The following is a 26,541-nucleotide window of genomic DNA, read 5'->3' on the forward strand; positions in this document are numbered from 1 at the left end:
TCTCTCTCTCTCTCTCTCTCTCTCTCTCTCTCTCTCTCTCTCTCTCTCTCTCTCTCTCTCTCTCTCTCTCTCTCCTCTCTCTCTCTCTCTCTCTCTCTCTCTCTCTCTCTCTCTCTTCTCTCTCTCTCTCTCTCTCTCTCTCTCTCCTCTCTCTCTCTCTCTCTCTCTCTCTCTCTCTCTATGTGAGTCTGATCAAGTCCGCACTCCGCAGCGTATTGAATAGAATTTTTATTAATGTTTCTTGTTTCTTTAATCCTACTAACCTAACTTCACAACTCCATCCTCTTCCTTCCTCCCTCCCCCAATTACTAACTATGGGATGGAAAAGTGGAACTTCCTTTACATTAATCATAGGATAAAGTCGCTTTGAGAGAAAACGAATCTCTTTAGGGATCATCACTTTTTAATTTCTTAACATTTCAAGCTATTAAAAGATCAAAGCTTTATTAACAGAAGATGGTGCTACTATGATTGATGTAGAGTTTTCGTTTTCGAGTTTTGAGTTTTCGATTTTGAGTTGATCAATCAAATTGCTTCTTCTTGTTACTATAATATTAATTGCTGTTGTTCAATTGTTTTGTGCTATTGTGGTTAATTTGGCCAACATTACAATATTAGGCACCAACATTTTAAATAACTTGTGTCTATGAAACACACTCAAGGTTATGGGACATGTCTTTATTTAAGTTTGTGCACATCCCTCACACTACTAATTATATGAACTAGTAATGGTTATGGTTATATGTATAAAAATTGAATTTGGGAGTCATGAGTTCGGAGTAATTCTGATCTTGGACAACTAATAAATTGGTATATACTTAATTTTCATATGTTCGTAAAAACTGAAGCAAAGCCTTGATGAATCTAGTAGATGAAGCATTAACGTAACGGCAGTTTCCATTGTCAATAATCACTTGGTATCCCAAAGAGTTGAAGTTCTAGCTCTTTCTTAATATATATATATATAAGGAGAGATATTAAATCCCTTCAAATCAAGTTGGAGCCAGCAAATCAAACCTTTGAAGTTTTCAGAGATATTGCTTTTTTTTTTTTTGACAGAGGTATTGCTATTGATCACTAAAGTAAGACTTAAAAGCAAGTGCAAATTCTCAAGAAATCGTGATCATTGCAGTAAGACTGAAAAGCAAGCACGGTGTCAAACTGTCAATTGTATGTCGTTACTGCAAACAGGAGAGAAGGTGCCTCAAGAAATTACCATGAAAAAAGCTAAACTTTCCATATTCATACTTCAGTTAAAAAACTGAGAAATCATTTTGAAGTTACGACCCAACCTCCACCTCACTGCATATATAGAGTCAGAGAGAGAATCAAATCAGAAGTCCTTAATTGCTTGCAGCCTTGCAGGAAATCTCAACGGCTTGTTTGTTACTGAAATTAGGAGATCAGCTCTATGGTCACATATACTACATAACTACCATCAAAAGCTGAAAATTTCCATTTCTGGGCTACAACCCAAATTCAAAACCACTGGTAGCCAACTGTCCAAACAATTCTACAATCCTCCTCTCTCACATGCACAGCTTTGCAGAAGGGTTTCATTTTTATTTATTTTTAATTAATGTTTCTTTAAAACCCTAACCTAACTTCAGTACTTCACAATCTGATCCTAACCTCTATAGTTATATACCTACATTCATAACTTGTTCAGCAGCAGCAAATACCTATCAAACTCCATAACCAAGAAAATGACCTTGATTTCCAGGAGATGAGCAAGTAGACTTTGTTTTACTTTTACCGACGGGCTACTTCTCGGTTGTGGTCTCTCTTTCGTGGCTATGTTCATCACTGGCTGTCTCTTCTCCCTCTGCCACTGCCACTGCCACTGCTACTGCTAGCTACTCATGAGAGTTTTGATTCCTATGTGTAGTTTAGTTATGGATCATGTATGGTTGGTTTAATATATAGATTTATGTTTCTGTAAGAGGTTTCTGGGAGCTTAGTTAGCCCCTAATTAATCAAGTCTGCTCTCTGCTGCTTTTATAGCACTTTGTGTTAAAAACTGTAAGGTTGAGGTTGTTTAATGTGTAGCTCATTTTCACTAGTAATAAATATCTATTGATTACTGTTCTTGTTTTGTGCTGTTGTAGTTAATTAATTTGGCCAACATCACATTATTAGGTAATAGGTACTAACATTGTGAACCTAACTTGTGCCTACGAATTAAACTCAAGGTTATATGAGACATTTCCTTATTTAATTATAATTTAGCAATGGGGTAAAATAGCAATCTTTGAGACCCTCTATACAAAAAATAAAAAAGAAGTGAGACCTTAAATGTGTTGTAGTATATATGAAACATGTTGTATTGTTCATAGTATAAAATGTCTATGTCATGTATAAGATAGGTATTTTAGGTATAATGACTTGTGAGTCAAGCTTTATGCCAATGGGGAACAAGTGTGGCAATCATCATCATCACAACCACAATGTGAAGCTGCAAATGAAGAAGCCACAAGGAGAGGCTACAATTGAAGATGCCATCAAGTTGTATCATTATTTACTTCAAAATGTATCCCTATAAATACCTCCTTTGAATGAAATGAAAGACACACTTGAAACTCTATTATCTCTCTCTCTCTCTGTCAATTTACTTGTCCTTAAACACGTTATCAGCACGAAATTGCTCTAGAATTAGGATCGAAGTTGAGAAGAGAAGAGGTAGTTCATAATCCAATCGAAGCCATTTTCTCAAACTTACAAAAAACCTCCAAACCCTAGCTCATATCAAAGCCCTTGATTCCAGAAGCCCAGAACCGGTTTCAGAACCCCCAGAACCGGCCGGAAACCGCTCGAACCGGCTGCCGGAAGATCTGAACCGCTGCCGGACCGCTGTCGAGTCCTGCCGAGCTGCTGCCGAGTCCTGCCGAGCAGCTGCGCAGAAGGCCTGCCTAGCACCTGCCGAAGACCTGCCGAGCAGCTGTCGATACCTGTCGAAGGGACCTGCCGAGCTGCTGCCGAAGGCCTGCCGAGCAGCTGTCGATACCTGTCGAAGGGACCTGCCGAGCTGCTGCCGAAGGCCTGCCGAGCCCCTGCCTAGCTCCTGCCGAGAAGCTGCCGAGCAGCTGCCGAGCCCCCTGCACAGCACCTGCCGAGCTGCTGCCTAGCAGCTGCCGAGCTGCTGCCTAGCATCTGTCGACACGACTTTCCGACAACTTTTCCGGCGACTTTTCGGACACTTTTCCGGTGACTTTTCCGGCGACTTCCGACACTTTTCCGGCGACTTTTCGGACACTTTTCCGGCGACTTTCCGACACTTTTCCGGCGACTTTTGGGCAACTTTTTCGGTCATTTCCGACAACACTATTTCAAGGTATTTTTTACTAAAAGTTCCCGCTTTTGAGTTTTTATTTATTTTTCTCCTCTTTTTCTGTTTTTGGGAACTTACAATTAAAAAGCGGAATTATAGAAATTCACGCTAAACGAACTAAGAGCGTTCGTGGTCAATGAACTAAGAGTGTTCATAATATCCGGACTAAGAGCGTCCGCAAGCATCGATTTATGACCTTACTAAACATCATTGTTTCGGTCTAATCCAAATATTTTTGGAAATTGATTTCTTGGTAGCATAGCTCGGAAATCTTATTAATTTAGTTTTTCGTGGAAGTTTTAAACTCCGAAACTAATACATCTTTTTCTTCTTATTTCAAGGATGTCGAATGAACCTAGACTCGATTTTCAAATCCTTGACTCAACTGGTTCGGATTACCATAGTTGGAGAACCGACGTTGAGAACCATCTCACATCAAAAGGGATATTGCCCATAATCCAGGCACCAAACGCGGGCCTTGTGTTCCAACGAACACCCATAAAGCATGCACAAGCAATTATCTTGATGCGACGCCATATGGACAAAGCACTCAGATTAGAGTATATGTCCATCAAAGATGCAAGGGACCTATGGGTAGCGCTAGAAGAGCGCTTTGATAATATCCAAGATTCCCTCCTCCCTGACTTGAAGATTCAATAGAACAATTTACGCTTCTCCGACTTCAAGTCTGTTGCTGAATACAATTCAGAAGCTCTTCGGCTAAGAGCCATGCTGAAGTTCTGTGAAAACCCTCTCACAGAAGAAGAGCTGATTGAGAAAACTCTCTCCACCTTCCCCGTCGCAGCAATTATACTATCAAAGCAATATCGCACTGAATATAATGCTGGACGACTTACGAAGTTCAATGAACTTATCAATATTTTGTCGGTAGATGAGAAGCACGACAATATCCTTATAAAGAATTATAATTCAAGGCCCGTAGGAACCAAAAGCGTTCGTGAGGCGAATTATAATGCACCCAAGAAAGGGCGCAAGGAGCGGTACCCTACTAATAAGGGGCATGTATACCCTAACAAGGGAAATGACGGACGCATGGGTCCATACAACCGCCCCAATAAGGAAGGAAACCACAACTTTGGAGCGAGCACACGTGGTGGCAAATCCACACGTGGGAGAGGAGAATATAACAACACCATGGGCCGTAACACTGTGGGCCGTGGAGGTCGCATAATACGCCGTGGTAGTAGCAGCAACAACCCGCCTAGGGAATATCCACAACGTGCACCTCAAATAAAGAAAGTCAATCACAATGACGTGTGTCATAGGTGTGGATCAATCGAGCATTGGTTTAAGCAATGCCAAGCAAGTACACAACTAGCTGCAAGCTACAAGGAGTACAGGGAAATGAGGGAGCAAGAAGCTCACCTTGCTGAAGAAGATGATGGTGAAGATGTAATTCTCACCATAAAAGACTTCAAAGCTGGAAATGAAGAGCACGAGGATGCCGCAGACTTTGATTAAAATAGTCTTTTCTATTTTCCAATAAAACGGCAAATGTGCCTTAGTCAAATAACAATTGTATTGACTTTTTCTTATGTGGCGTACTCAATGAAGTATGATGTCTAGGCAAGTAATTGAGATCATGGTACTTAAGCGAGCCTCGCTCCACCAACATCTCTATACTTACCTGGTCATATTTTATTGAAATTACCAAACGGATTGAGCAATTACAATTTGTATAAAGTTTGATTTTATATTGGAATAAACTTTGGAAACTTTGATGTAATCATTGACTATTTTCCCTATTAATAAAGTATCGCATTATCAATGTCATTGACATGTGTTAATATTCCGAACTTTATTTTTCAGTATGTCTTCGGGAGAATTGGAATGCCTTCTTGATAGTGGCACCACACATACTATATTACGACATAGGCAATTATTCTTATGGATGACACCTAGTCAATCTTCAGTGACCACGATGGCAGGACCATCTCAATTGATTCATGGTCGTGGACCAGCTCAATTTCTATTGCCGAATGGCACAAATATTAATGTCGCCGAAGCTTTATATGCTCCAAGGGCTGGAAGAACCCTATTAAGTTTTAAAGATATAAGAGCCAATGATTTTCATGTGAAAACACATTGTGAGAATGGACAAGAGTTCCTTTACATCACCTCTAATAACTACGGAAATACACGAGTATTAGAGAAACTCACGTGTCGCTCTAGTGGATTGTACGCAACCACTATTAGAGTCATTGAATCCAACCATGTCATGAATGAAAAATTATGGGATTCCGACACATACAGGCTTTGGCACGACCGTTTGGGACACCCAGGTCGTGATATGATGATCCGTATATTAAAAACTTCACACGGACATCCATTCTTTAAAACAAAAAGGAATACGAACCAAAAAGAGGTTCAAAGAATTACTTCTAAAGCATATCATTCGTTTTGCAAAGCTTGCTCTTTAGCAAAAGTAGGATCGAGACCATCCTATGCAAAAGACATTAAAGAAAATATACCATTCTTACAAAGAATACAAGGTGATATCTGTGGACCTATCCATCCAACTTGCGGACCATTTAGATATTTTATGGTGTTGGTTGATGCATCGACACGTTGGTCACATGTCGTGCTCTTATCCACAAGAAATGCTGCATTTGCTAAACTCCTAGCACAAATTATTAAGTTAAGGGCTCACCACCCTGATCATCCTATTAAGTCAATTCGTCTTGACAATGCTGGGGAGTTTACATCAAAAACTTTTGATGATTATTGCATGTCCATTGGGATCGAGGTTGAACACCCCGTCCCTCATGTACATACCCAAAATGGTCTCGCAGAAGCTGCCATTAAAAGACTTCAAATGGTTGCTAGGGCATTGGTTATGCGCACCAATCTCCCTATTTCTGCTTGGGGCTATGCAATATTACATGCAGCTGTGCTTATTCGTCTAAGGCCCACTGCCACCCAACCTTTTTCTGCATCCCAGATGGTGACTGGGTATGAGCCTAATGTCTCACATTTACGCATATTTGGGTGTGCAGTCTATGTGCCAATTGCGCCACCACAGCGCACTAAAATGGGTCCTCAAAGACGATTAGGCCTTTATGTTGGCTATGACTCCCCAACCATAATCCGCTACATAGAACCCTTGACAGGTGATCTATTTACCGCTAGATTTGCGGATTGTCACTTTGATGAGACAGTCTTCAGGTCTTTAGGGGGAGACATGAACATAACTAATGTTCAACAAAAGGGACAGGAATTGTCGTGGTTTGTCCCCACTTTGTCTCATCTTGATCCCCGAACTGCACAATCTGAAAAAGAAGTGCAGAGAATTCTCGATCTTCAGAACGTAGCAGAATCGATGCCTGATGCGTTTTCTGATATCGCTAAAGTGACGAGATCACACATACCTGCTGCAAATACACCTGCAAGGATTGATGTCCCTAAAAGACATAATGCCATCTCAAAAATACATGAGAATGGCGCCAACGTTCCCTCTATGGGTGACACATTGGCTAGGCCCACGGCTCCTGCCAGGAAGCGCGGGAGACCTATAGGTTCGATGGATTCTCGCCCAAGAAAGAAGGCGAGTTTGGCACAAAATAATAATCCATTAATCATAGATATGAATAATCCATCTCACGAGAATATTCCGGATTATGGTTATGTCCAAGAGACACCATTGGGGGACGCTCCAATGTCAGAACCAACTCCAGAGAATAGAGAAATCTCCATAAATTACAATAATGTATATGAGATGATGGATAGAAATTCTATGGCAATTGATGATGCGTTTGCATATCATATTGCAAAAGGAATCATAGAATATGATGATATCGAACCTCGCTCTGTTGAAGAATGTCAACGAAGAGCGGATTGGCCTAAATGGAAAAATGCGATCCAGACTGAATTGGATTCACTAACAAAGAGACAGGTATTTGGGCCTATAATGCTGACACCACCAAATATAAAGCCTGTTGGCCATAAATGGGTCTTTGTTAGAAAACGTAATGAGAAAAATGAGGTGATGAGATATAAAGCCCGCCTCGTGGCGCAAGGTTTCTCACAACGCCCTGGAATCGACTACGAGGAGACATACTCTCCCGTAATGGACATTATAACGTTCCGCTACCTTGTCAGTTTGGTAGTTTCCGAAAAACTTGACATGCAGCTTATGGATGTAATTACAGCATATCTCTATGGGGATCTAGATTCAGAGATATATATGAAGGTTCCTGATGGACTTCAATTACCAAAATCAAGTGGCTCTAAACCACGGAGCGCGTTTTCAATAAAATTAAGACGCTCACTATATGGATTGAAACAATCCGGACGGATGTGGTATAACCGTCTAAGTGACTACTTGATTGGAAAGGGATATATTAACAATGAAATATGCCCTTGCGTGTTCATTAAAAGAACAAGTTCCGGATTTGCAATTGTAGCAGTTTATGTCGATGACATGAACCTAATTGGAACTCTAAATGAGTTAAAGGAAACTGCTAAATATTTGGAATCCGAGTTTGAGATGAAAGATCTTGGGAAAACACGGTTTTGCCTCGGAATAGAACTCGAGCACCGTAGTGATGGGATTATGATCCATCAGTCAGCATATACTCAAAAATTACTAAGGCGCTTTAATGAAGATAAAGCAAAGCCTGTAAGTACTCCCATGATCGGCCGAAGTCTTGAGCCCACAAAAGATCCGTTTCGTCCAAAGGATGAGGACGAAGAATTATTAGAGGCTGAAGTACCCTATCTAAGTGCGATAGGCGCATTATTGTATTTAGCACAATGCACAAGGCCAGATATCTCATTCGCAGTGAACTTGTTAGCTCGACATAGTTCTGCGCCAACACGCCGCCATTGGATTGGCATAAAGACAATCTTTCGATACTTAAAAGGTACGATTGATATGGGCTTGTTTTATCCCTACAGAGAGAAAATAAAAGACGGAAGATTGGGATCAGACCCTATGAGGCAAAAAGCCACCTTCCGTAATACAGACGCCGGCAACACCATCCATGGTGACCGACGTTCTCCTCCTCCCCTCCATCAAAATAAAAATAATGTTTTGATGGGCTTTGCTGATGCAGGGTATCTCTCTGACCCCCATAAAGGTCGCTCCCAAACAGGTTATGTCTTTACCATGGGAAGCACGGCGATATCTTGGAGATCTACAAAACAGACACTTGTCGCTACTTCCTCAAATCATGCAGAGATTATTGCTCTACATGAAGCTGTGCGTGAATGCATATGGCTAAGGTCTATAAATAGACACATTCGAGGAACTTGTGGTTTGAAGTTTACCACGGATAAACCTACATGCATTTACGAAGATAATGCAGCTTGTATTGAGCAAATGAAATTAGGTTTTATCAAGGGTGACAATACTAAACATATATCGCCGAAATTCTTCTACAATCAGCAACAGCAAACACTTCTAAACATTGAAGTAAATCAAATCCGATCAGAGGATAATGTAGCGGACTTATTTACTAAGTCGTTACCAAAAACCCATTTCGAGAAACATGTGAAGAGTATCGGATTAAGAAGATTATCCGAACTCTCATCTTCAGGGGGAGTCTAAATCAGGGGGAGTATCTAGAATCATACTCCACGCTCAATGCGCGTTGCACTCTTTTTCTCCTTCGACCAAGGTTGTTTTTTCCCACAGGGTTTTATTACTTGGCAAGGTTTTTAACGAGGCAATTTCGAAGCGCACGGCTTAGACAAATACTATCAACATGAAATATCCAAGGGGGAGTGTTGTAGTATATATGAAACATGTTGTATTGTTCATAGTATAAAATGTCTATGTCATGTATAAGATAGGTATTTTAGGTATAATGACTTGTGAGTCAAGCTTTATGCCAATGGGGAACAAGTGTGGCAATCATCATCATCACAACCACAATGTAAAGCTGCAAATGAAGAAGCCACAAGGAGAGGCTACAATTGAAGATGCCATCAAGTTGTATCATTATTTACTTCAAAATGTATCCCTATAAATACCTCCTTTGAATGAAATGAAAGACACACTTGAAACTCTATTATCTCTCTCTCTCTCTCTCTGTCAATTTACTTGTCCTTAAACAAAATGAAATTTAGGTTCCCACAAAAAAAAAAAAAATTAGGCCATGAAAATTTATTCTGGCCAAGAAAATTTCCATTTTGCTACATTTTCATCCACCCAATGGGGGCTGATTCGGGTAGGACCAATAATGAAACAAGAACAAGAACAGTAGAGTCCTGAAAATTATTCATTTGTATTAAATAGAATATTCAAAAGATTAAAAATTAGTCAATTCTCTCTTATACTGTGGTTACAAACAAGAAAGAAGGATCAACAAGACTAAAGATGATGAGTCCAAAGTGAGGAGACCCCTAAACCTTCTTGCCTTCTTGGCTTCTTTGATCAATCAAGCCACACCACACAGAGAGAAACTGTTCAACCTTCGAACCCCTACTCTTTTTAATTCTTGATACAAACGCCTCCACCACCAAGGCATCAATTTCCTGCTCAACCCCACGATCATTTCAGGCACACCCAGAACCCAATTAGCCTCAAAACCTTTGAATTCCTTGAAAACAATCAGAATCCCTATTTGTATATCACCAGACAACGTTTTTCTCAATTGGGTCACTCTTCCTTCACTGAAAAGAAATGAATTTCAGGAGCTTGGATGAGTTCTGGGCCTTCTACATGAGCCAACACTCGAAACCATCGACAAGGCGTTTGCATTTTGTGGGGACCCTTGTTAGTATCATCTTCTTCATAATCTCGGCTCTGTTCAATTGGTGGCTTCTGATCTTTGTGCCTCTCACTGGGTATGGATTTGCTTGGTACAGCCATTTCTTTGTCGAAGGGAATATTCCGGCGACGTTTGGGCATCCGTTTTGGTCTCTGTTATGTGATTACAAGATGTTTGGATTGATGCTTACTGGGAATATGGACAAAGAGATCAAGAGGCTTGGAAAGAGGCCTGTGTTCTAATTGCTTAGAGCTCTTTTATAAGACTTTGCTGTAATCAATTTCTGCTTCTGTAAGCCTTAATTGGTATGGTTTGAGTACACCTATGTTTCTTTTGCTCTGTATTTGACAATTTGTTCAAGGCATCATTTAGTAGAAATTGAGCAGGGGACTCTGACATTGGTTTCTGGGTCGTATAATTTTGGTTTCAATCTGATATGGCTTTGTTTTTACAACAATTTTGAATTGGTCAGCAGCTTAGAGCGCATGATCCACAAGAAACTTAGCGGCTGCCACAAATAGAATCATCCATTTTAGGTAACGATATTAGAGTTACCAATCTCTGTTTACAAGTACAGGAGATTTAGATGGGTCAAGAATATTAATGCATCAAGTGAAAGCTAAATTTCAAGTATAATAGTATTATTACACGGTATGGAATTAAGAAGAAAAATTAACTAATTACTGTTCACTACATCTCCATTAGCTAGAGGACGTCTAAACAATATAAAGGAGAAAACTAGGATTTGGTGTTCATTCCTGTCGTCCTAACTCATTTCAACTATGTTACAAAGTTCCGACATCTACTGTTCAACACTCGAGAATTTTCAGCAACACAGATCACCAACTGAACCATAAAAGATGGTCACTGAAGTTGCCAATGCTGCTGTAACCGCCATTGGTACAAAGTGGGGATGTGTCACGTTTTGATCAAGGTAGAAACTTTAGTCAGTGTTTCGTGAAAATGATGGCAAAGGCACAGCTTCCTGAGGACGAAGGATTACGAGTACACCAAACATCCCCAACATTGGCAGGACAAGCAGCCACTTTAACAGTCTGTAGTAATACATATGGAATGTGAGGGAGAAATCATCTGTAAAATAGAGTCCATTCTTGTCAACCATCTCGACCACAACAGTCCCAGTAGTCCTTACACCAACTGTTGGAAGCTTTATACGATACTTTCCAGGACGATTGAAGGTCTGGTTTATCTTTATCCTTCTCTCTCCTTGGTAATTACCAGGCACCAACAAGGTTGTCTGCATAATTGAAGGAACAAAAAAGGACAGAATGAGTTTCATAGAAACAACCACATAACAAAGAGATGTGTCAATGACTCCAGCCAATTCAATCTGGTGGGAAGGAACAACTTACTGTGACAGTGTATGGGGCTTGCAACCCAGATGGGTATCTATAGTCATCTATGATCTCAATCTCCACAAAGAAGTTCTTGCCCTCTTCGTCACGAAAAGCTCTTGATGAATGTTTAACAAAGATACCTTGACGGTTGTATCTATTTGCAAGATGATTTCTCCCCTGATTAGGTACTCTCCATGCCTGAGAAAGATACAATGCTCAAATATTTAGAAACCAAAGAAAACAGAAGTCATCCAAATATCAGCTTTGAAGAGCTATCCTGCCTTAAGGGGATGATGTGAAGCTGGAGTTGAGAAGCAATAAACATTGCCATTCATGGTTGTAACAATAAGATCAAGATCGTCTCCACCGTCAACATTATCTGCTAAGACCATGCTATATCTGTCATGCAGAGATTAAAAGTGTCAGGCAGCTTTCAGACCCATGGAAAGAGGGAAAGTAATCGGAGATCTACATATTGAAGGATTTCAAGACATCTTACGAAGTTTCACCAATATCAACAACATCTGCACATGCTGTTGGTCCATCAATAAGGTACAAATATCCATCAAATGATGTTGTAGCAAGAGTGAGTCCTTTCTTTTTCTCTCCTTTTTTACTTAAATCCACTAGAAGAACTTGACTCATAACCCTCCCATGAGTTCTATATGGATAAGGACGAACAATCAACCCATCTTTGCCACTAAGAACGTATATGTTCCCTGATAGTGTTGGAACCACAACATCAGTACGGCCATCCCCATCAACATCACCGATGGTGGGACCCTGAGGAACACAATAAATGGATATTAGACCGCATTACCATGAACTATGATAATATTTCCTTAACCACACACAGGACCAAAAATCTCAAATCACATATCTAGATTCTCAAAACATCAAAGCATTAATATGCAGAAACCAAGGGGCACAAGGGTCTTAAACAAATGAAAATATAAATAGGTAAACATAAAAGGTGTAATAAGCTATCCAACAAAACAACATTGTAAACTAATATTTTCTAGTCCAGAGCAAAACAAATTAGAGTTCAAAAATTAATTTACCTACCATGAGGCAAAAGTCTGGCACTATATATGATGCACAACTTGCATCAAGTAGATCTTGAACAAAAAATTACCTGGGGAACTAGACTCTTAAGATGCGTTTCCCAAATTTCTACTCCTTGAGCAGTCCATGCAGCAACATTTCCATGAGCATCAGTAGTCACTAGTTCAATTTTTCCATCATCATTAATATCAGCTGCAACAACAGCTCCTTGAATTTCAGCCATTTCAAGAGGGAACTTTTCCCTCACCTTGCCTGAATAGAAGAAACAATCTTAGTTTCCAAATCACAAAACAAAGATTCCTTTTCAAGCTGAACATGATCCAGCATCTTACATAACAGTCCCAAAATTTAAAGCAACTCATGTCATAGTCTATGCTAGAAATGTTAGCTAGCCTAGGAATGGCAATGAGTACACTGCAACCTTAACCACATAAAAAAAAAATTTAAAAATTATTTACCATGATGATCTAACACATAGAACAAGCCATATGAAGTTCCGACAAGAATGTCCAGGTTCCCATCACCATCCAAATCAACGACAGTCGGAGAGGAATATATGTAAGCACGGAATGTTCCAGTCTCTGTACTCAAATCTAGATCAGCAGTCCACTTTACTTGTTTAGTGTCAAGGTTGAACACAACAATGGAACCAGCTACATATTTTCCTATATCAATGCCACCCAATTCCTTCATATGCTCTGGGTTGTCATAGTACCTGCCAGCGTATAAGGTGGCTAATTACTCTGAGATCATCAAATAAGCATAGACTATATATGATCTACATTTCAAACAAGAAAATATCTTAAATTGATTTCACCAAAGAATGAAACTAAAACAGTAGCCAACAATTTCTCCTGTGGATTTAGTTCTCCATAGCCGAAACCACAAAAATGCAGATGTCAGTCACAACACAACCTACCCACTTTATCCTTCTTGAATAATTTGTATCATATCAAATGATCTCATCAAGTGTTTCTCCTGGTTATCAATAAATAGTTATGTAGTTTTGAGCAAATAACTAAGCCAGATACGGATATAACTCCTATTGCAAGAATATTCTTTCTTCGATAAAGTCATAAAACCTCTGAAGTCCATCGCCTAGTGTCAAGAATGACACGATATTCTTTCTCTGATAAAACCTCTAAAGTTCATAGCCTCTTTACCAGCTATACTACATAAAGTCTCTAAACTCAGGAGGTAAAATACTTCTGTTGTGAAAATTAAAGGGTTGAAGGTTCTGAAATTGATTCTACTTTAACAAACAACCATCATTTTCAGTTCAAGGTCAAATAAGTAACCATTCATCATTTATATATGGATTCCAACAATAAGAAAAGAAACTATATTTTACACTATGGAAGAGAACTCACTCATGATCAAAAAAGTAAGAAACGGCAACAACCATTTCTGATATTCCATCATTATCAATGTCCGCTATGACCTGATGAAATAATGAAGTGCATACTGTCAGCCAAATTTTGCATCAGGCAAAAAAGTATATCCATAGATAACATACATATCTGCACGTGTATGCAAGTCCATGATTAATCAATTCGTGTGGAAGTGTGTAACTATGTGTAAGAAAATCATTAAAGTGAAAACTCACAGGAGTGCACAAGATGTGTGCGTCAACATTGACATAATCTTCTATTTTCTCATGTTGCACTTCAGTCCACTCCTCATCTCCCCACATTTCTTCATCAACATAATCATCATAGTCATAGTTATACTCGTCGGCCAGTTCATCATTGTCACGGAGTAACTCAAAAGATGAATCAGCATCCTCTTCGAGAACACCATCATTTTCTGCAGTTGCAACAGGAATGTCCTCATTATTATCTTTGGATTCAGAACCACCATCCTGTGATTTGCTAGAATTGTTGTCCTCCAAAAGCCGTCTAACCGAACTAGTCCCCTTCTCGGCATTCAGAGTTTCCACTGGCACATTGTTGACAGAAGACTTCTCTGTGCTTGTAGATTGCTTGATGTCTGTTTCTACCGGACTTAAATTTGCTTTCTTCTCAACCTCTGGATTTGATGCCTTGACCATGCTAAGGTGGCTTTCGTTTTTAGCTGGAGTACTTAAGCCGGGATCACTTTCTTTTGAAACAGTAGTATTAGTATCTAACTCAGGATGGCCATCATTGGAAACAGAAGTTGAAGTATTAACACCAGGATGGCTTTCTGTTGCAACAGTAGCAGAATTGTTTATTTTAGTTGTATTTTCCTCTGTTTCTACAAGACAACAAGCAATGCAGACATGGTTAGATCCAGTGAAAGGAAATACTTTTCACAATTATATAAAGTCAGAAAATACTCTGAGGGGCTCAAGACTCTCATCCGAAACATCATAAAACAAAATAGCAGTCATTAGAATATGCAGTTGACTTACGAGGATTTGAATTCATATTAGTGGCCTGCATGACAAGAAGGTCATCATGAACATCTGGATGGGTACGATCAACGGGATCTGGATGCAAACCCCCAAACCAATTCTTTTTAACTTTCCTACGAGGTACTACTAGTTTATCTACCATCATGTAGCCTGAGACCCTAAAAGAAAACATACGCAGAACAGCTATGAGCAGTCAAATAATCAAAACGCAGATAGGAAAATATAGGCTTGTGATACTATAACTGAACGATGCAACAATATTGTACAATTACCTGAAAAAGAGAACTTCACCATTGTAGGTTGCTAGAGCTATCTCTCTCACGCCATCCTTATCGATATCATACAGGAGAGGACTTGCATGTACAGTTGACTGATGAAAAGCAGGCCAACCTAAAAAACCATCAAGCAGATAGACTCATAAAAATCACTTGCACCAAACTTCAACACTGCAAACACCGAAAAGAAAATATACATAAAAGCTTTCTGTACCGGGGAGTTTGTCTCCGTCGGAACCTTCCAAAACTTCAAGATAGTGAACAAAAGATGGCACCACAATCTCAAGCTTTCCATCACTGAAAACATCAAAACAAAGAACACAGAATAAAATCGGTGGATTTCATCAATTCCTCTCTCAAAACGCCGAAGCAAAACCACAAATTCTCCTTTTACCTATTAATATCGGAGATCAATGGCGTAGCATAGATACTAGAACTAACTTCCGTTTGCCATCTGAGCTCCAATTTCGCAGGGCACTGTGTATTCAACAACGCATCCTCATCTCTAAAACACATACACAAGCATTTCAATTCAATACAATCAAAACGCCAATGCAAATCCGAGCGATGATGTACTAATCAAAGGTATTCAAAAACATACATGTTTGGATAGCCAAGGGAGTCATCGCTGGCCTCGCGTTCCCGGAATTTATTCTTGGCCGGCCCATCGGCGCCGCGAACGAATTTCGAGCCGTCGCAAAGAATTAAACAGATCAGAAAAACCACCCGAATCCCGTCGGATTTCATATGGTCTTCGTTTGAACCGATCCAATTGCGGTGAGAGGAGATAAACCCTAGCTACTGGCTACGGTTCTAAGCAATCTCGGATCGTAGTTGACTAGTGAGAGAGTGTTGGGGGCAGAGAAGAGAGAGAGTGTTGGGACATGGGAGGGTAGAGTCAAGTCAGTCAACAGTGGAGGACTGGAAATGGCCCCTTGGGAATGAGTAGACTACGATTTACGTGAGAGAGATGGAAGAGGTTGAAGGGGATTCAGAGTCCGGTGACTGGTAAAATGAGCGCGGCCGGTGGGTGTCACCGAAACTATAAGTAGCGAGCGACTAGAGACTCTTAACGGTAAATAGTAAAGACTGTTTTTGTAAGATAATGTCAAAAAATGAAGAAAACAAAACAATGCTCCCAAATACAAAAATCACATTTCTTTTTTGTATTTCCGTCTTCCAAGTATGGAATCTCATTGTGATTTCAAATTAGGTACCAAATAATGAGGTGATCGATGAATCTAGTCTTTATTCTAAAAAAAATTTGGCGTTTTGTCTTTCGAAACGGTTTAAGACCGTACAAAAACACGAGACACTCTTGCTTTTAATTGAAGATTTCTTCAACAAGTGCTCTAAAATACATTTCAAGCACCCCCATTTTTAAAAGTAACTTTCCATATGCTGCAAATGGAAGCTCTTCAGCCACAATGAGCAGCCCCTAAACTGGCGGTACTTGGCTCTTCTTTGCGGCTAGTTCTTCGTCGAAATGCTGCCACTCTTGATTGCCTTTCTGAGTGCATTGAAGCATCTTGATGACAATATTTACGGTCTTTCTGAGGCCTAGATTAGTTTGTTTTGGGGAAAAGCCCTCCAGTTAACCAAAAGAGAAGCCGGTTACTAAGCTCCCCAAATGGGATTAATTGACGTCCCCTAAAGAAAAAAGACATAAATAAAAACAAAAACAAAAAACAAGGGCTTAACAAGGAGCAGCAAGATTGGAGAGAGCAAGTCAATTGCTGTACCTAAAGTTATATTCACAGAGGGGGGAAGGTGCAAAGCTTTGGATTGTAAAAAATGCCTAGCTTTTTAAACAACTTGATAATCATCATCAACATCAGAAATATACATGGCGACACTAACCCTACTCCTCTTTTATCTGAACAACTATCAGAACCAAAATAAATCTGACAATAAATCCCGGGGCCCATCTGGTGTGTCCCAAACTGGATCATACAACGCACCAGCACAGCACTCAGTACAACTTACAGCTAAACTTGGCTAGTTATACAAATCCTTGTGGTTTAGCAGCTGATATCCCCAACTTCAAGCAAATAGAACTCTCCATGACTTGCACTGCAGGGGCTAAGGGTAACCTTTAACTGCTCTTGATCATCATCCCCCTTGTCACCTCCGCCGTGCTAAATGCTGCTGAGCTGCTTTGCTGTCATTCCGTATCCTATCAGCATACATAGGCAGACGAATGATCTCATATATCTCGTCCAACAAGACGTCCTGCGTAATATTATCCTTTATGCTTTTCATAACCTGTATTCAAAATAGCAACTAATGAGTGCAGTAGGATCAAACAGAAATAAAGAAAAAAGTATAATACAATGTGTGGACAGACCTTTCTGTAGGTATTGAAATCATTGGGAGTGGATTTATCGACCCTGACGCGCATACAGACCCATACATTTGCTTCCATATCCCAAGAACATTCTACTATTTTTCCTGAATAAAAGGAGCTGTCTGAACCATCTGATGCACAGGAAAAGTTATGAAAATTAATCATAATGTCTGAAAAGACACCCAATAGAACCTAATGATAGATCATAGAGCCAACTTGAGTGCAGAAGACTAACTATATGATACAAAACATGGGGCAATGAAAAAGCTCATTGATAAGCCAATAGATATATAAAACCACCAGAAACATAAGCATTTAAATGGAAAGCAGAATTGGGTCACGCCATCAAAGAGAAAAGAGAACTGTCTGTGCCCAAAGCCACGACTTTAAAATATTAAATGATTTCCCACGGTTTCCCATAAGACTTTTAAGCAATGACAGGAGAAAAAAATTTGGTTAAGGAAACAATAGATGTTTTCTTCCATCATTTTTTACATGGATCTCAAAAGACTGATTCTCAACCATTCATTTGGGATCAATCTGCACACAGTGTAAACGTAAAAGATTTGAAGCAAAACAATCTCAGTAAACCAAGTTTGAATAAGGAACAAAAAATAAAAACATAATATAAAATAACAAAGAGACCTTTAAATGCAACCCTATTTCCTTCCATTAGTTTCTTCTTTCCATGTTCGTATAGAAAAAGCAGTTGTCGATCGTCTTCACCAACCTATCCAGAAAAAAGTAGCTATATGAGAAAACGAGGTCAATCTTGAGGATTCAAAAAGAATATCATGTGCACCATCTCAATAATAAAGGTAAGAGAACAACCTCAAACAGAAAATCCACCGAGTTCATTTCAGGATATTTCCACTTTAGAAGTCCTTCATGTGTACGGGGAACATATGGATCATCCCAGCCCTTGCATATAGAAATTATGGGTAATTAATTCTTTGAAACCAAGGACAATATGAAGCACATAACAATCCGCAGCCACAAATAATACATGTAAATATGTGTGTGTGTGTGTGTCTGTGTCTCAAAGTAATGTTATAGTCAATTGACCATTTATGATCAAGGATCACCTGAAAAATAAGACCATCAGCCTCATGTGAAAGCTTTGGAATGAATTCCTTCAAAAGTTTGGTAACCGTAGAGAGCAACCAAAAGTCCTTCCTCCTTACCTGATAAACATACTTAGAAAATCAATCCCAGCAAAAACTAGTTCAACAAAGTTGACGCCTACCCAGAGTAACTGATACATACCCTGAATGGTTCTAAGTCATATCTATAGTAAGGATTCCTACTTTGGTAGATATTGTGGCGCTCATGATTCCGAGGCTCTATGACCTCTTTCTCAAGCATCTTCCACCGCTCATAAAATGGCCGCTGCAACAATTCAAATATATCAAACCATGAAATACTGGCAGTTGGAAGAAAAAAAATGCAAGCAAAAATGATATTATCTTTGAACAGATAAAGCACAAGATGTAATGATTACATGAATTAAATTGGAAACAACTGACTAAAACTAAGGCGGATAAAAACACAGTAATATCTCTACTCAATATCTTTGTGTCCCAAAAGAAAAACCTGAAAGATTGAAATATCTTTGTGATTCTACCATTTCAAATAAAGAACAAGGGTACAATGAGCACAATGCAATTCCCAATAGAGATCTAATACTGCTTCTGTATCAGAAGATTCAATTGTAACTGGTTCTAACTCTAAAATAATTAGTTTACTATCAAATCAATTTGGACATGCTCATCCAAACCCTTTCCTACATGCATAAATCTCACATTGATGTGTCATGATCAGAATTGTTCATTTTCTACAACACCTTTTAAAGATCATCTCTATAAAAATTCAACCAACTGGAGATAATTTAATCAACCAGTTTTATCCAACAAAAGACAGTTTTGGTAGAAGTTAACATACTCATGCTGAACCATCCTTTGTCTGGTACAGTTCACTGACAAAACAATCTCCAATTTGACTGAATTTTTCATACAGAAGATCTTTAAAGAGTGATTTGCACCATCTATGGTTCAGATCATATAACTACACTATATGAAGGGAAAAGGTCAGAGATTTTGGACATCTGGAAAAGAGCATTTTTGGTTTAAAAGTCTGGTGCTCCAATAAAAAAAATTATAAATATGAGATCACTTAACCCAGCAAAAAAGACAGATCAGAGGCAAAAACAAACCTCTATGAGAGAAACATGGTTGATCGCCATCATATCATAGATAAGGTATCTTCTCTCTTGCTTCTGTGAATCTGGCACAGTATCAATTACCATCTCCCCATCCAATAACGTGAAGTGGTGAACCTTATCAGCTGAAACCTTACAAGCCATAACAAATGAAAAGGTCATTCCAAACTTCGAAGGAAACTTTATTAATATCATTAAACTTTTCAATAAGAAACTGCAGACGTACATCATTTGTGTGTTTGCAGGGAAACCTCATTTGTACCCTCCTAAAATTAAAACTCCTATCAATCAAGAAACATCCATCCATAGTTATTAACATCATATATCTTGTTCCATCAGCTTTCCATGTAGCATAATAATAACGTTGCCTCAATAGCTGTAAGTTGTCCCTGCATGAAACAGAAGCCCATATATCAAATCCACGAGTGAAACTAAGTCAAACAGAACTATCAAATAATCAACAGCAACTTGTTGATTCTAACAAAATTTCATATCTACAGTATACAACAATAAAGACAACATGCAAGTACTTGGGAAAGCGCCTTTACAGATACATGCAGGACTTGGTCATCATCTATCATCTAACACAATCTCACACACAAGACTTCAGGACAATCAATTTGTATTTTTCAAAATACATATTACCAGGACATTGTAGAGAATTAGAGCTATAGACAAATATCCAGGTAAAAGCTAAACAATATTTGTTCCTTAAGCACAAAACGAACTACAAATTCTGCCCCTACATAGCTCCTAAAACGTAATACTTACAAATGTTCAAAATCTCAACTGAAAAATCATTCACCTATTTCAATAGACTTGTTCAGTGCTAGAAATAACTCGAACTACTATATTTGGTTACCATGACCAACAATTTTTTTCCTCACAGAATAAATTTTCCTTATAAAATGAAAAGCAAAAGGCATGCTAGCAAGATAGGTTAATCTCAAACAGTGTTCAACTTATGATAAAATTATACAGCTCACTACATAGATCAATATTTAGGTAAGTAGAGGTGGAGCTCAACGCTGAAAGCCTGAAACTATAAAATGTCTTAAAAATTATAAACAAAAACAAGGTGATGTTAAACCTGCTAAGAGAAACTGGGTGCGACCCTGGAAATTGTGCGTTTCCTCTTTTCTGAAATTTTAGAAAATGAAATTAGAGATAAATGAAACCAGTAGAAATCAAATCTCAACAGCCAAACTCAAGAACTAGTGATACAAAGTGAAACCAGCAACAACCAAAGAGAGATATAGGTTTCAACATGCCTACCCCAGGAGGCAGCTTAAGTGACTGATAGCAGAACTGCCGCATTGCCTCTTGCTGATCGCGAGGTATTTCATCCCCCAAGATATCATCATTTGTCATTACTCCATCCGTTTCCTGATTCTCCTGCAATGAAGAAGGCGTGTCGAAGCTTAGGCATATAAGATTCTAAGAAGCACCCAAAAAAATTGTAAAGAAGCGATTCATTTTCATTGCAAGGTCAAACATAAATGCAAGTAACGGAATAGTAACAATGAAACAAATACTATTTAAGTGTTATTGGACATAAAAGGTGGTCCTTTTTCTGTGCAACGCAACAATCAGAACATCACTTATTGTTTACTGAATTTCTCAATCGTCATGTCACTAATAAAGCAGAAAATAACATCAAAAACGACAAATCAAGTCAACATTCAAGACTATTCATACATGAGAAGGAGCAGCTGGACCTCCATCATCATCATCGTCTGCAACTGCTTCACCATTAAGATCAAATTCGGAGGATCTCTTCCATTCAGGAGTTGATGGACATACAACCATTTCGGGCTTCCTTTCGTGATAGAACGAGTACAATGCATCAATATAGTCGGGTTTATAGATTCCAGGTGGGCGTGCATCAGCAAAAGTTTTTATGGCCTGTGGAGCAGGCAATGCAGCATTAAAAACTAATAAATAAATAAATAAAAGCAAAAGAATACAACAGCTCAATTGACTTTAAGTTCAGACATTTAGATGAGTTCATAATGTACCTGAGTGACTGAAATTGGTAAGGTGCGCATTAGGTAATGGATGATCATATACCCTGTGCGATTGTGCCCATGAGTACAGTGGACAAGAATATACTTCTTGGTGTGTTTCTGTCGGGTCATGAATTGCATAACCTGAATGAGATAAACAGAGCATCATAACCAAAACCTTTACCTACTAACCATATATTATCAATATCGATTCGCAAAAACAAAAGTTGATAAATAACCAATATAGTGGTGGAAAGAAGCAATAACTTAACAAATATAAACACGTGGAGGAAATCATGTGGGAAGCATAACATTTAAAAAAGTGCAAAAACAGAAAAGCATCGTTGGCTGGTTATAAGGTACTCATCCAGAGGAAAATTATGTTTCTTGTAAAACCCTTGCATCTAATAAGTTACATACTAAACAGGTTCATCCCTTCACCAAAAAAAAAAAAAGACAAGCATATGTCGAATAAGAACCAAACCTCATATACAAACTGATTCACGGAAGGGTTGTCAGGTACAGAATCCCGTCCCTTGCACGGAATCTACACCAAAAATGATATAAAATTAATAGCTGTATAAATATTACAGACTGAAGTACAAAATGATATCATAACCAATTACTCACCTTAATATGCTTAATACCCTCTTTCTTCAAATCTGTCGTTTGATAGTAACGAGTTGTATTTGTCAAATCAATCACCAAACCAAGCTGAAAAGTGAGTGAAGATAAAAATCATGTTAACCATTAAGAACAAAAGAACAACTCTGTTAGCCTATCTACTTTCAACTCCTGTTGCTTTACAAAGATCCACATATTCTAGCTCTGACAGCATTATAAGTAGAAGACACTAAGTTTCACTTCTTTTATCAATAGAAATTGGAAAAGACATCAAATGTTCCAATACTGTGAGTTTGGAAGAGGAAAATAAAAGAAAGAGAAAATAAGCATTTACAATTTCAGTGTGCTTACTTTTCTTCCCAAAACTCTTTGTTGATGGATGACTTGTTTAAATGAGTATCTTCTACCAGGAGGAACACAATCATTGTAGGATTCACACAATGGCACCTTAGAAGGTATCATGCAATAAATTTCTTGACCAGATGATGGGCAATCCAACCAACCTGCATCATGAAGAACAAAATGAGTGAGAAAGAGAAGAGTAAAGATATATGACACCCTTTCAGATTAAATAAAAATCGCATAGCTCTTAGGGAGAGATTACAGGACTAGTTAATTTCAAAAATTATATAACTGTTAAACCATACTCTTCCAATATCACTGAGCTAAAGATCATTTATCATATCAATCCTACAGGGAAAAAACCCTCCATCAATACAGGAACCCCACCATTTCCAGTGACCCTACGAGCTGTGTATATATTCCTTCTACATACCCTCTCCATCTCCATATCATCCTTCGTTATCTTCACCCTTACAAAAGGAATTAAAAAAAGAAACCCATACCGATGTACACAATCCTATCATATGGACATTCTAATTCTAAATTATCTGTTTGCCACCGTAAAGAAAGAAGTTCTTCGAAGTTGGTTAATAATTTTACTCCATCCTGAAAATTTTATTCCATAACAGCATAGCATTATTATGAACTAAATTCATCCATCAACACTTCGAGTATATTTCTCCCACTTAATTTTTCCTCAGTTCAACATGTTAGAAGCATCACTAGCATGAAGTGGAAGTGCAGGATGCAGAATATTGACTCACCACACACCATGATGATGGAACAAAATATCACAACAATTTCATTGAAAATCCAGGAGCTACACATTAATATGTGCAGTAAAGGTCCCAATATATTTTGGAGGGGGGGGGGGGGGGGGGGTTAAACCGAGAAAATCAAAGTATCACGATGTCAAATTAGTTCGTCCATAACACCAACACAAAGTATTGAAGTTCAAAATTTCCTCACAGAAAGGCTGAAGGATATTCCAAATACTATGAGCTGCTCAGATTCTAGCAATAAATTTGGTGCAAAAAACATGTGGAAAGGCAGAATCACTGCTTTAGTATGAGGACCACCTTTTGACGTAACAGAACATGTTAAAGGTAATAATCACATTAGAAGAGAAACTATAGTGACATGTAGAACACCACTATACCATGCAATCCATGGAAATGAAAATATATTAGCACGAATAACCACTACCAAACAACGGATGTGAAAGGATAACTTACCAGAAGGAAGCCTTGATGTGTCGACCTTGGCAAATTTTGCTTGATACGATTCATATGCAGGGGGTTGAGATGCAGGCACTGGTCTATCATCTGGACGGTCTCGTTTCAATCGCTTACGTCTTTCTTCACGCTCCTGATAAATGGTGCAGAAAAAGTTTAACAGCCATGCACACCGATACATTTACATTAGAAATGAAAAGAACTAAAGGTCAGGAAAGTGTGCAATGGCTATTCTGTGCACGGAGGATTAGGATAGATAAAAAGAGAGGTATAATACTTCAGACTACATAGGTTTTCCCATATAATATACTTAAAGTTTAAGAGAGAGGGATACAAAAGAAACAACTGTTTGGCAGATATGAAGTGTAAAGCGTTGAGATAGAACTTCCAGAAATTGTGAATACAGTTGGAGAGTGTACTACAAACTTTTTCTTATCTTATGTATTCTAAATCCCCCATCTGTTAAGCCCGAAACCTAAGAGTCTTCTGAGAAGATATGGAGCATAAATACAATTCAGTGCTGGAATTAGCAATTGTTGCAATAAAAGAAAAATTTAGGCATTGACATAGAAAAATTAATGAACACTATAGGGGTCAAAAGACTTCTTCTATTGCAAGGGTGTCCACCAAGGTGTTGCTTTTCCGACATTTTAAAAGGAATAAAAGATTTGGTAAACCTAATGGACATGGTAACCCTAGAAGCTTAAGCAATAAACAGTTCCCCTAACTGCAACAAATAAGAGAAATGCAAAATCTAACTGCAATCATTTGATCATTTCTATCTCACTGGATTACCGAGACCAAAAACTCCATGAGCAGAGATTAAGTCCAAAGAGAGAAGAAAAAACAAAAAATAGTACCCGGCGTAATATATCCACTCCAGATTCTACGTGTTCTTGTGGCGCGCTATATTCCTGTGCACTGTAGTCCTGTGCACTGTAATCCTTTGCATTGTATTCTTCAAAAGTCTCTTCATCATCTTCAGGTAATGGCGAGGCATTCAAATCCATTGCAACAATCATTCATAATCCACCACACTACATTCGCCACCTAGAATCTCAAACGCTGGGAAACAGCTCGCGAAAACTAAATTAACCTGTCATTCAAATATTGCATTAATCCCCAATGACCAGCTGCACAGACTACACACATTTTCAATAAATAAAATACGAAAAACAATCCATATAAACAACTCAGAGCTAAAATAAAGACACATACGGTACAAGCTATAAATCAAATATGCTAACTAAGTGCCATTTGGCCAATCACTTCAGAACTAGCTTAAGCTAACATAATCTAGCTACAAAATTTAGCTTTTCCCAAGCCCCCAAACGAAATGGCTTCCACTTTCTTATTCTCTCCTCCAATTCTCAGCACCAAACGGACCGAAAGCTAAAGCAAACCAAAAACACAATCCCTAAGCGACGAATTCAAATTCCGAATTGAAGACCCAGGGAGGTTCGAGTTGCAAGAACTAAAGCAGAATCGAGAAGAGCTCAAACCTGAAGCAAGTTCAATTGCGACGAGGACGACGAATCAGCAAACCATTTGAGAGAAATTGAAGGTTGCAGGATGAGAATGAACAGAGCGGCTTCGTGTGGAAGCTCCCAGAAAACCCTACGATTTCTAATTTCGGTTGCTCCTCGGAACTGGGAAAGCTCTTCTTCTTCTGCGAAACCCTAACGGAGGAGAAGGTTTAGAGAGAAGAAGGAAGTAAAGCTTCTATAATAATCAAATCCATGAAAGAGAAGGGAGGAGAGAGAGAGAGAGCACGCACGATTCAGTTTTGAAGAAAATGGAATAAATTAAAAAGAGTTATATAAGCGAACGAGGGTTTATATAGAGGTGGAAATTTTGGGCGAGAGAAAGAAATGTGTGGAAATTCAAGAAAATCACTTTATTCAAAGAAATATGGGCTGAAAAAGTACCACAATTTGTTTGCCATACTAAGAAGGATTTTTACCATAAAATTAAAATAAAGGCATGATTGGTAAAATTCACTCTATTGAATTATTTTTCTTAGTTGTTGGGGCCTAAATACTATCAATCAGTACTCTTTTAAGTGTTGTTTATGTTCGGTTTGTTTAGTAAACAGTTATTATCAGCTCATATATATTTTAAAAATCAATTTGAATGTGTTTTGTTTGGCTTATATTTTTGAGACACTTAAAAGTGTTGGTCAATAATAGTTGAACATTTAATAAAATATCAAAAATTGAACCAAATAAAATATATTTTCGAGGTGCTTTTAAATATTCAAGTGAAAAAACCTCAACCATCTTCTTTCCCGAAATAACGCAAGCAACGTCTTGTGGAAGTCTCTACTCTTTAGTTTCAAACAAAAAAAGAGTGATTGGGTAAAATAAGATTATGAAATCACTCATTTAAAATTAAACTAAAACTTTAATCATGAACTTTTACATATCAAAATACTCACCAAATGTCTAGTACCATTTGATCTAGTGGCATAGTCTCTCTTTCGTAAGTGAGAGGTTGTGAGTTCGACTCACGAAATGTTATTTACCTGTAAAAAAAAAAACTCATTTTGCATATTAGTCTCATGTCACATCTTCTTTTTCTATTTTTAGACAAATCCAGAGCCCTTTTTTTTTCG

The 26,541-nt window shown here is 38.4% G+C and overlaps 3 protein-coding genes across 3 annotated transcripts; 1 reads left to right on the forward strand and 2 right to left on the reverse strand.

Moving 5' to 3' along the window:
- The first annotated feature begins 9,569 nt into the window (after positions 1-9,569).
- Positions 9,570-10,477, forward strand: LOC112193241. The gene has a single exon (XM_024333311.2). It carries the CDS (start codon positions 9,975-9,977, stop codon positions 10,302-10,304), a length of 330 nt encoding a protein of 109 aa, XP_024189079.1. The 5' UTR covers positions 9,570-9,974; the 3' UTR covers positions 10,305-10,477.
- A 164-nt stretch (positions 10,478-10,641) lies between these two features.
- On the reverse strand, positions 10,642-16,229 carry LOC112193238 (protein DEFECTIVE IN EXINE FORMATION 1). The gene is made up of 13 exons (XM_024333308.2): positions 15,757-16,229; positions 15,550-15,660; positions 15,370-15,452; positions 15,153-15,270; positions 14,878-15,038; positions 14,092-14,720; positions 13,856-13,926; positions 12,944-13,200; positions 12,556-12,737; positions 11,920-12,203; positions 11,702-11,819; positions 11,436-11,618; positions 10,642-11,320 (listed from the first exon to the last, which is right to left on the reverse strand). The coding sequence occupies exons 1-13, from the start codon at positions 15,900-15,902 to the stop codon at positions 11,006-11,008; spliced, it is 2,658 nt and encodes an 885-aa protein (XP_024189076.1). The 5' UTR covers positions 15,903-16,229; the 3' UTR covers positions 10,642-11,005.
- A 641-nt stretch (positions 16,230-16,870) lies between these two features.
- Positions 16,871-25,731, reverse strand: LOC112193240 (mRNA-capping enzyme). Its single transcript, XM_024333310.2, has 18 exons — positions 25,430-25,731; positions 24,788-25,023; positions 23,928-24,060; positions 22,702-22,853; positions 22,357-22,440; positions 22,211-22,273; positions 21,739-21,870; positions 21,419-21,625; positions 20,996-21,115; positions 20,811-20,860; positions 19,947-20,109; positions 19,715-19,852; positions 18,769-18,891; positions 18,588-18,686; positions 18,334-18,423; positions 18,148-18,232; positions 17,503-17,633; positions 16,871-17,420 (listed from the first exon to the last, which is right to left on the reverse strand). Exons 2-18 carry the CDS (start codon positions 24,947-24,949, stop codon positions 17,280-17,282), a joined length of 2,073 nt encoding a protein of 690 aa, XP_024189078.1. The 5' UTR covers positions 24,950-25,023; positions 25,430-25,731; the 3' UTR covers positions 16,871-17,279.
- Positions 25,732-26,541: the final 810 nt, after the last annotated feature.

Source organism: Rosa chinensis, chromosome 3 (genome assembly GCF_002994745.2).
Source record: "Rosa chinensis cultivar Old Blush chromosome 3, RchiOBHm-V2, whole genome shotgun sequence".
In the NCBI taxonomy this organism is placed as follows: domain Eukaryota; kingdom Viridiplantae; phylum Streptophyta; class Magnoliopsida; order Rosales; family Rosaceae; genus Rosa; species Rosa chinensis.